The following is an 11,285-nucleotide window of genomic DNA, read 5'->3' as shown; positions in this document are numbered from 1 at the left end:
AGTGTTGAGTCTTGTTGTTGTGTCATTTGTGTTGTTGTCTTGTATTTATTGTTGTTCGTTTGTTTTTAAATGTTCATCTTTTATTTTGTTTTCAAATAAATTCTCAATCAATCAATCAATCAATCAATCAATCAATTGTGGTCCTCTTTAGCAGTATAAGATGGCAGATTGAATATGGTGTCAGGCAAGAATGACATCAGACTAAAAATAAAAGAAATGTTGTTTTTTAAACACAATAGATCTAATTAATAGATCTTCATATTATTCAAGAGCCATTTTTTGAGACCTGATTTAAAAATCCTCTCAACCTAGATTATCTTCAGGGAGATAGGCAGTTTATTCCACTGTGATGTGGCTATGATTAAAAAATGTATTTTTTCCAAAACATGTTTTATATCTGATCGGAATGAGGTTTGTTGAACTACTCCTAATGTTGTGGCTGTGGTTATTTCTGACTATAGGGCAGTGCAGATTTATTCACAATCTTGTAATAACCATCCTGAGGTGCACTACCCTTTTATCCACAGGTAAAAGATTTTTTACATTAATATAGCTTTCCATTACACATTAATATAGCGTTCCATTGAATGGGCTGATAACAACCTAGAAGGTAGAGTAGGCCCCTAATCGCCCATACTTATGAGATACTTATGAGATTATAAGCACTGATAAAAGCCCATTCAATAGTCTGATTACAACCAAATTGTCTGTGCAGAGTGGTTTTACATGGTCATACAATCATAACTTAAATTCAACAACCTGCAAAAAACTGCACATTCTATGTACTATACATTTAAAAGTTACTTAATTGTGAATATATATAAATATTATTAATTACTTCTGCAGCATTTTTTTCTTCATGCATGCAACCTTGGATGTTATCTGTAGTATACAGTATAGTAATGAAAACTTCCATTCAATGTAACCCTGAATTGCAGAAATGGATTGTAATATATAAATTAATATTTGGTAGGCCCCTATTATAACAAGAGAAGCTTATCTCTTCCTAAATTAATTATGGAAGTTATACTTAATAAAAGAACAGCATATTTCCGACATGGAGTACTGCAACTCACCCACCTGATGACTGTGAGAATTAATACGATTTCTGGATATTTTAGGGGTTTTTCCACGAAAAACAATATTCTTTATCAATTCCATTTCCTTTGTTCAATTCCACAGAGAGTTTAAAACAAACATGTCCTTTGAAGGTAAACAGAACAGCAGCCCTCAGTGATTTCCCTCTCCACCAAGCTGTTAGCTTCCACAGAGCCTATTTTGTTGTCTCTCTCTGCATATGTACTTAAAAGCCACACAGTTGGAAAAAAAAGCCTTTAGGGTCTAGGTATATTAAGCAAATGTACACAGGGTTCAATTAAATCAACAGAAGAACAAAAATGTAGGCCACCAAATATGTCTTTTAGTAGTGTAATCGGAGACTAATATTGCATTAATTCCAAGAATGATCAAAGAAAACATCAAGGCTTTTCTGTCCCATGAAGAAAAAAGTTAACCTTGTCTTATAGCCTAAGCATCTCTATGAGTACAACATAATCACTGCTTAATTCAGTGCAGGGTGAAATGATCATCTCCTCTGCTGAAAGCTGGATTTTCTGGAAGTGAAGCTGGGGCACCATCTGCTGGAGTAAATGTGAAAAAAAAAACAGAGGACTCTCTCTAAATGATACTCTTCCTGGTATTTTTTTTAATCATCAGCATTTAGGCTGATAATGGTGTCTTACGTTTAAATAATCTGTTCATACATGTTATTGGTCCACTGTCCCTTCTCTTTTTGACAGAAAACAACAGACTTCTTCTTTTAGAATGCTGCCACAGTTATTGTTTCTATGCTGATAATAATGTGAGATTTTCTGTAGTTATGTAACAATTACATTTTTGTTCCTTTTCCCCCTCAAAGACTTAAGTACAGGAATAGAAACAGAGCAGGTGCAATACGTGATCAAAAAGAGAAGATTGTTTGATACAAGCGTGTAATCCCTGGCTTGTTTGATTTATTGTAATGCAGCAGAACTGTGTATTATGACTCGGAACAAATTGAAAAAACAGAAAAACAAATCAGCTTCTCTGCTTAATCTTTAAATGCTGCCATCACAGGACAACATAGGCTCATGATGTGTTTAATGTCTCAGTGTACTCTGGAATTAATGCACATTTGCATCATTTAAAATTCTTTATTGAGCATGATAGTGTTTTGAAAGTAAAAAAAAGATTCAAAATCACATTTTATGTTGGACTAAAGGACTAAAAAACAACACAAAATGACCAAAAAGACATAAAAAGACACAAAATGACTTACAAAGACATGAAAAGAATTCAAAAATGGACAAAATAGCCCGAGACTCCATAGAGTTAAGTTGTTAACCCATTTCTTGTTCCCTGAAAAAGGCCTACTTGTATAATTCTGAAATGTACATTATTTTTTAGCTTTTGTTAACCTTACCTTTTTTTATTTACCTCTGGCAGTTCACCACTTACCTTTGTACCCTTTCAAGCTGTTCACTTGACTTGAACTGCTTGAATTTCAATAAAAAAACTGGAAAAATTGGGGTGTATATGTAAAGGATGGAGGGCCCACCAATGCCTAAAAAATTCATACCTACCGTACATGTACAGGGTTCATTAGGTTCCCCAGAATGACCTGCAGGAAAGTAGGTGAAGCTACAGCCACCTAGTGGAGAGACAAATGAGAGAAATGTATTTAAATATGGAGACACAACAAACCCATTTCCATCAAATTAGCAATGGTTCCTAAACTGTATCCATCTAGGATTCTTTGAATCTTGTTGCTGTCTAGTAAACCAGCCAGCGCTTACACAACTTCTTTGTAATTGGGGTTGTAGAATATGATAGTAGGCTGGCCAGACGTCAGTTTTTTAGACTTATTTAGTCCCTGGTGTCTGAAACTAATCACAATCTATTGTAAATTGGGAAGAATTTAGTTAATTTTAGGTGAGCCAGTCCTTCTCTTTCTCATTGCAGCAAATGGTATTGGCTATATTAACATATTATTCTATCATGTCCAATTCATTGCAATCAATTACAAATTATTTGCAGAACTCAATTAATTACCCTGGTCTTCACAGATATATCCTAGGCTATAATCAGGTTCACAGAAGGATACAAAAATTTGATTTGCACAAATAGTTGTATCGCTTTTTAGAATTGCTGACAGGCGTGATAACAATAAACGTTACTTTAAAGCAGGGATTCCCAAAGTGTGGTGCGCGGACCCCCAGGGGTGCACGGGCTGCCGCTAGGGGGTGCGCGAGATGAAAAATGTAATGGCGGTCTGATAATTACACAATTACATTTTTTTACCCACACACAATAAAGACGTGTGAATAAAAATTGTAAAATGTAAAATCAAATACTGTAATATTAATTAATTAATAAATGAAGGCTATTCAAAATGCACTTCATCTTAAAATGAAGCGTAGAAGTTATCTTCTTCCATTTTTCCAACCCGTGTTATGATGATGGGGTTGTTTTAGCTCCACGCTCGTTTAAACTTGCTGCAATTTTTGTTCAACGCAGCTCAAAATATTATATGTTTGTGCATAACTTTGTTGCATTATATTGAAACTGTGTTTCAGATAAATTCAAATGCAAGAGCACATTATTGTGATGGTGATTATCTTATTATATGTGTGTTCTGGTCATTTGATTAAACATGCCGCCTTTAATATAGTTATAAAAAAGCTTATTGCATTTTTTTTTTTTTTGAAGGTGTGGGGGATTGGGGGTGCATCAACCCGGTTGGGACATAGAAGGGGGTGCACGGCTAAAAAAGTTTGGGAACCGCTGCTTTAAAGAATGATAAAGCTCTTTTGACTTTGTCCACAAATAGGCTTCGTCAGTACGTGATGACGCACGGGCCTGACGCACGTTGTATAAAGCGCAGTTTTCTGACGTCAGCGGTCTCTTCCCTGCCTATGACCTCGTGAGGTGGGCAGCGTAAAATTTCTTGTCTCGTTTCACCGCCAAGCGGATCCAAAACCATCCGTCAAAATGGTAAGTTCATCATATTCATCTATGTACACAATGGCTAAACAGGCACACGATATACCATCAGTGTTCATATTAAAACCCATTTTGGCATTTTACAGATGCTAAACGCACTTGTCAATTCTGTGGCTTGTGCTTTGATCAAAATGGCAGCCATTCTTGTCATCGGTATTGCTAACACCAGGGACTCTAAAACGGCTATTTTGAATTGTTTTACAAAGGTTTTCGTTTATTTATGACAGTTAAAGCACAGTTGAAAAAGCACAGATCCCTTTAACGAAGGTTGGAATGGCTAACATTATGTGAGGGCTCCGGTTTTGTGTCGGCTAACTTCTTTAGCGTCTCACGTTAGCTGCCGGAAAATTAAGCAATTGTCAATTTAATCAGAAGATAGCTGGATTGACACACGTAGTGTTTGAAATATGTTTTCTGTGGAGGGGTTCGGTTCATGTTTTTGAAGTGGTAACTGGTTGGGGGAAGAATTTGCCGGTATTCGCGCCGCCCTGCCCGGCCGGCTAGTTTAGCTATCAAGCTAATGTTAGCATAAAACGGTGTCAAAGTCTGTACACGTGGCCTATTCGTGCCGACATATTATGCCGGTTGCTGCGTGGTTGACTTCGACACATGCCTGAAATTATCAATTTAGTCGAAGTGGCAGTCATATTCAGCTGATATATTGTTAATCCTAGATAAGGGTTTGTAACAAATAAAGAAATGACAAGGCTAAAGTGAAATGACGTTACATCATAGCTGTGACGATGGCGGATGACGCCCTGGGTGAAGGTGCAGAACAATAACCACTACATCAGCAGCAATCTACGAAATGCCGCAGATGCACATAAGTGAAATTCACAGACGTGACAATAACTAATTCCAGTCAGTTTAAGTTGGCAAATCAGTAAGAGATGCAACCAGTACACGTTAAGCAGTGCTCTTTTGCATTTGTTTACCTTTTTGTGAATCAATTTCCACCTTAGGTGAACTTTACCATCGACCAGATCCGTAACATCATGGACAAGAAGGCCAACATCCGCAACATGTCTGTGATTGCCCATGTTGACCACGGCAAGTCAACTCTCACAGACTCACTTGTGTCAAAGGCTGGCATCATCGCATCAGCTCGTGCTGGTGAGACACGTTTCACTGACACGCGTAAAGATGAACAGGAGCGTTGCATTACCATCAAGTCGACGTAAGTATCTTAGTTTTTCAGTTGCCTGATGTGACTCTGTTTTGCTTTTTTCTAAATCACACATGGTTATTTCATGGGTGTCACATTTAACATTATTCAAACTAATAATTTAATTTAATGAATGCAGTATCACACTTAATATTTTTGTATCACAACTGTATTACAAAACAATTGGTGGACCTTATGTAGTGTCAGGTCTGCATTAGTTTATGAATATGAGGTAATGCATAGCTTACATTTAAAATCAATCAGTGCTACAGTGGCATTACTGGACTTTGGGGAGCGCTGACTTGGCAGGAATTGATGAAGACAGCTAAATGTTGCCAAATGGTTTCTAATATAAGGACCTTATTCTGTTGTGGCTAGTTTGCCATAAGTGTTGTCCACACATCCAGCCAGAATAAATTGGCATGAACATCCTTGTCTTCCTGACCATCTTATAATGGGCCCAGCAGGCTTTGTGGCACGGCCTCAAGTACAGTTTTACAAGTGTTTTTTTTTTATTATTTTTTTTAACCTTTGATTTATATAGGTAATCTCAATGAGACTCTAATAAGTTGTTCTTGCTTGCAGTGCCATCTCCCTCTACTACGAGCTGTCTGCAAATGACATGGCCTTCATTAAGCAGACAAGGGATGGCGCTGGTTTCTTGATCAACCTGATTGATTCACCCGGGCACGTTGACTTCTCCTCTGAAGTGACTGCCGCTCTCCGTGTCACTGATGGAGCCCTGGTTGTGGTGGACTGCGTGTCTGGTAAGGACATGGTTAACATCCTCAGTAGCTAAAGTACATTACATTAAAGTTAGTTAGTCTTAATGTTTACTCTTATTCTGTTATACACTTCAAGACAATTACAAAATGTGCTCATCTTACCACAGTCCTTAGTGCACACTTCTTATAACCCAGATTGTTTTTTAGTGAGTAAAATGTAAATACAAAAACTCGGTTTAAACATTTGTGACAAGATAAACAAACCATTGCAGTCAGAGCTAACATTTTAGACAATTTACCAACTTTTTGGGGATCTGGGTTAAAATAGTTTTAAGAACATCTAAAAGTGCTGATTTGCCAAATGACTAATTGGCAATGTAAATCATACTGTGTTTACAACTGTGCTGCTTGTGTGAAATTCTTTGCATTTTCAGATTGATTTAATTGTCTCCCATTGTGCATCCCTGTCAGGTGTTTGTGTGCAGACTGAGACTGTGCTTCGTCAGGCCATTGGTGAGCGCATCAAGCCAGTCCTGATGATGAACAAGATGGACCGTGCCTTGTTGGAGTTGCAGCTTGAACCCGAGGACCTTTACCAGACTTTCCAGCGTATTGTTGAGTCCGTCAATGTCATCATCTGCACTTATGGAGAAGATGAAAGTGGACCAGTAGGCAACCTCATGGTGAGTGGCTGTGGGAACCTTTTTTATATTGGTCCAACACACTGGCACATTGTCTCTGAATCCCTGAAATGAATGCTTAGACTTATGTCCTGTTCATTTTGAAACAAAAAGGTTGTGATCAAAAACTCACGTTTCCAAATTGATTGATTTTTTTCAAAAATAAATAAATTATTTTGACAGTTTTGAAATGAAGGAGTAGTTGATTAATGTGGTTGGTCATTTTGTTCTAAATTTAATTGGGGATCAGTTTGGCTCTGCGGCAGCATATTTTTGTCAACTGATTCTTTAGTCTTGTGTCCAGAATATAATTGGCCTAACTAAATAAAACTTGCATTAAAGAATCCCTTAAAACGTGCTGATTTCCTGATGTTTCAACGATCTCAGGTTGATCCAGTCATCGGTACAGTTGGCTTTGGCTCTGGGCTCCACGGCTGGGCTTTCACCCTGAAGCAGTTTGCTGAGATGTATGCAGCCAAGTTTGCTGCCAAGGGCAACACCCAAATGACACCAGAGGAGCACTGCAAGAAGGTGGAGGACATGATGAAGAAGCTTTGGGGTGACAGGTGAGTCTCAAAGACAAACTTATCAAATGAAATGCACGCTATTGGAGCACACAGAATTATTTTTATGTCTTTTTGTGTTAATGTATTTGACAATTTCAGTTTAGAGAAAAGGGTCTTTTATTGATGTAGTGATTTTCTGACTATTGGAAAGTCTTCTCACTGTATTTTCCTATATCTGACAGGTTCTACGATGCAAGCAGTGGAAAATTCCTCAAGAATCAGAATGGACCAGATGGCGCCAAGTACCCCCGCACCTTTGTTGCACTTGTCTTGGATCCCATCTTCAAGGTAACATAACTGATTTTATTTAAACATTCTTCTCACTGCAGTTCTAAAAACATGGCAGTATTGTTCAATTGTGTAAATTTACTGTTTAGATAATTAATCTCTAAGCAAATTAAATGAGTTGCTTTCTGTGCCTGCAAGTGATGATTTAATCATTCTTCACTTTGACCTGAGTTAACTGTGATGATAACCTCAACTCTGAGCAGGACACTGAAAATATGGTTTGCTTAAGAATGCTTGGCTTGGTCATATTAAAATGCAGTCTACGTGTTCAAATCTTCTTTGAAGGTGTTTGCAGCCATCATGGAGTTCAAGAAGGACGAAACTGCCAAACTGATCGAGAAGCTGGACATCAAGTTGGATGCTGAAGACAAGGAGAAGGAGGGCAAGCCTCTCCTGAAGGCTGTGATGCGCCGCTGGCTGCCAGCCGGAGAAGCCCTGCTGCAGATGATCACCATCCACCTGCCATCCCCCGTCACTGCCCAGAAGTACCGTTGTGAACTGCTCTACGAAGGACCTGGAGATGATGAGGCTGCCATGGGTATGACTGTACTTTTTATTTTGCTTGTACACATGAATAAAAGGTTATAACGTACACAGCACATGTATAATTTGCATTAACTACTCATGGTGAGGCCTGAGTGGTAAACTAGACGTGGCTTTGATTTGTAGTAATGTCTAAAATATATATATATTTACTTTTTAACCAGGTATCAAGAACTGTGACCCTAAGGCTCCCTTGATGGTGTACATCTCTAAGATGGTCCCCACCAACGACAAGGGTCGTTTCTATGCATTCGGTCGTGTGTTCTCTGGGTCTGTCTCCACTGGCATGAAGGTGCGCATTATGGGACCAAACTACGTCCCTGGAAAGAAGGAGGATCTCTACTTGAAGCCGATTCAGAGGTTGGTTTCAACATCTGTTGATTGTGACGTTAGTTATGTGGAGTCATTATCAGATTTCGGTCACATCTGAATTCTCTTCTTACAGGACCATTTTGATGATGGGTCGTTATGTCGAGCCCATTGAGGATGTGCCATGTGGCAACATTGTGGGTCTGGTTGGAGTGGACCAGTTCCTTGTCAAGACGGGAACCATCACCACCTTTGAGCAGGCACACAACATGAGAGTGATGAAGTTCAGTGTCAGCCCTGTGGTTAGAGTTGCTGTGGAGGTCAAAAACCCAGCCGACTTGCCCAAGCTGGTGGAAGGTCTGAAGCGTCTGTCCAAGTCTGATCCTATGGTGCAGTGCATCATTGAGGAGTCTGGAGAACATATCGTTGCTGGAGCTGGAGAGTTGCATCTGGAGATCTGTTTGAAGGATCTGGAGGAGGATCACGCTTGCGTTCCACTCAAGGTAATTTAAAGCATTCTAATCAAATGGATTACCGTGAACGGTTTTGTTTTTATATCTCTAGAGGCGTCCCTTTTCTGCTCTTAAACTTATTGTTTTTTCTTTTTTAGAAATCTGATCCAGTGGTGTCCTACAGGGAGACCGTCCAATCAGATTCAAGTGTTGTGTGCCTGTCAAAGTCACCCAACAAGCACAACCGTCTGTTCATGAAGGCCGCACCCTTCCAAGACGGTCTGGCAGAAGACATTGAGAAGGGCGACGTTACCTCCCGTCAGGACGTCAAGACCCGTGCCCGTTACCTTGCTGAGAAGTTCGATTGGGATGTCACCGAGGCCAGAAAGATCTGGTGCTTCGGACCTGATGGAACCGGCCCCAACCTTCTGGTGGATGTTACCAAGGGAGTGCAGTACCTTAATGAGATCAAGGATAGCGTTGTGGCTGGCTTCCAGTGGGCCGTCAAGGAGGTAAGCAAGCCAAAGTAGTTGCTAAATCGGTGCTAAATCAGTCTTTAGTTCAGATAGTCTCATATCAGGTTGTTTAAGTAAATGTTTCCTGAATATACTTAAAGTGTGTGTCTCAATCTTGTCTTTAGGGTGTCCTGTGTGAAGAGAATATGCGTGGCATCCGCTTCAACATCCATGATGTGACCCTGCATACAGATGCTATCCACCGTGGTGGTGGTCAGATTATCCCCACAGCCCGCAGAGCTCTGTACGCTTGCCAGCTCACTGCCGAGCCAAGACTGTTGGAGCCTGTCTACCTTGTGGAGATCCAGGTTAGTAGTCTGGATTGTTTCTTGCAGTTACCTGATAAATCCAAATTGTAATGGGCACCGTGGCAAGTATCTACAGAATTATTACTTTCCAACGTTGACTTGCCGGTCATTGAATGTGACAGTCGGTACAACTCACTATGTCCTGTCTTCATTGCAGTGTCCTGAAGTAGCAATGGGTGGAATCTACGGTGTGCTGACCAGGAGGCGTGGTCATGTGACTGAGGAGATCGCTGTTGCAGGAACACCCATGCGTGTCACCAAGGCCTTCCTGCCTGTCATGGAGTCATTTGGTAAGCTTTCTTTTACCAATGGATGTTCAATCCTGAGCCAAGCAGCCGAAAAATAATTCTGAAGTCTGTTTCAGGGGTTTTCTGTAACATGATTTGATTTAGTTTTAGACACTTGGAGGCAAAAAATGTATATTTACAATTTATTATTATAATATAATTATTTACATGATGTGGCCTGCTTTCCTTTGCTTTGCGGTCAATTTTCAATTGGATTGTAGAAATTTTACTGTTAGCCTTACAAGTAACTGTAGAAAACATTAAATTCATGTTGCACTGAATTTGAGCATCTTTGGTTTCAGTAACAAGTGTTGAGCTTCCATAACTCAAAAGAACATTGTTTTACCATCAGGAATAGTGTGTAGTTAATTCGACTGGAAGAGTATACTCTTCAGGTCCAAAAAGAAACTTGCAAGGCCACAACAATCCATACTTGTAATCATGCAGAACATACATTTGACATCCACCGTTTTGGCACCCTACACACTCCAGAGGTAGTTGGCTAGCATGCAGTATTGAAAGGTCTGAGTGGTTGACTGGAGGGGAAAACTGTTTACTACACTGCCACACCATCAGCTCTTACCCATAATGTAATGGAGGCTTGGCAGGAAGATATTAAAGCATACTTTGCTTTGTCCATTCCCAGGTTTCACAGCTGACCTGCGTTCAAACACTGGTGGCCAAGCTTTCCCACAGTGTGTGTTCGACCATTGGCAGATCCTCCAGGGAGACCCCATGGACACCTCATCCAAGCCTGGTATTGTCGTCACTGAAACACGCAAACGTAAGGGTCTCAAGGAAGGTATCCCAGCCTTGGACAACTACCTGGACAAATTGTAATCGCCTGGACCCCACTTGGCTCTTGCCTCATTCCTCCCTTCGCAACAAATTTCAGTCTACATTGTGCGACTGGAATGTACAGAACACAGTGAGCACTAATGTTTGCCAAAAGGATTGACTGTAATGAATAAACGACTACAAAAATTGTAAACGATAAATAAAGTAAAATAAAAACGAATGGTTGACCTGTTTTTGTTTGCCCAATGGTGATGATCCTGTGATTTATTTTTCCCCACTGCTGCTAAATTTCAAAGGTTTAGGTGCTCAATATAATTTAGTTTGGCAATTTAAAAAAAAACAAGGGTATAACATTTGAGAGCATTTGCACAGTCGGACCTTTTTGTGTCCTTGCTAACTGTTAATGCAACCAAGTTGAGCATGGCTGAGGTTTGTGCCCTTAAACGGCTAGAAGCCTAGTTTGCATTACGTTTAGAGGTCTTTAATGTTACAGTAATATCACATTACAAACCAGTTATGTGAAGAATCTCCACTGGCCCCTCCCTTACCCCTCTATTTCTGTCAGTTTGCACTGACTACACCATCTTACTGTAAAGTTTCACCACTGC

At 39.9% G+C, this 11,285-nt stretch overlaps 1 protein-coding gene and 1 non-coding gene across 2 annotated transcripts; both read left to right on the top strand.

Moving 5' to 3' along the window:
• The first annotated feature begins 3,878 nt into the window (after positions 1–3,878).
• LOC131978368 (elongation factor 2b-like) lies at positions 3,879–10,897 on the top strand. Its single transcript, XM_059341992.1, has 13 exons — positions 3,879–4,032; positions 5,004–5,218; positions 5,792–5,973; positions 6,403–6,614; positions 6,999–7,177; positions 7,360–7,465; positions 7,751–8,003; positions 8,173–8,368; positions 8,454–8,820; positions 8,928–9,281; positions 9,410–9,592; positions 9,750–9,882; positions 10,526–10,897. Exons 1-13 carry the CDS (start codon positions 4,030–4,032, stop codon positions 10,717–10,719), a joined length of 2,577 nt encoding a protein of 858 aa, XP_059197975.1. The 5' UTR covers positions 3,879–4,029; the 3' UTR covers positions 10,720–10,897.
• On the top strand, positions 7,599–7,666 carry LOC131978466 (small nucleolar RNA SNORD37). The gene has a single exon (XR_009394980.1). It is a non-coding gene; the product is annotated as a small nucleolar RNA SNORD37 (small nucleolar RNA).
• Positions 10,898–11,285: the final 388 nt, after the last annotated feature.

The sequence above is a fragment of the Centropristis striata genome, chromosome 9, assembly GCF_030273125.1.
Source record: "Centropristis striata isolate RG_2023a ecotype Rhode Island chromosome 9, C.striata_1.0, whole genome shotgun sequence".
NCBI lineage: Eukaryota > Metazoa > Chordata > Actinopteri > Perciformes > Serranidae > Centropristis > Centropristis striata.
The sequence above is the reverse complement of the archived record's forward strand: the minus strand, read 5'-3'. Positions and strand labels throughout refer to the sequence as shown.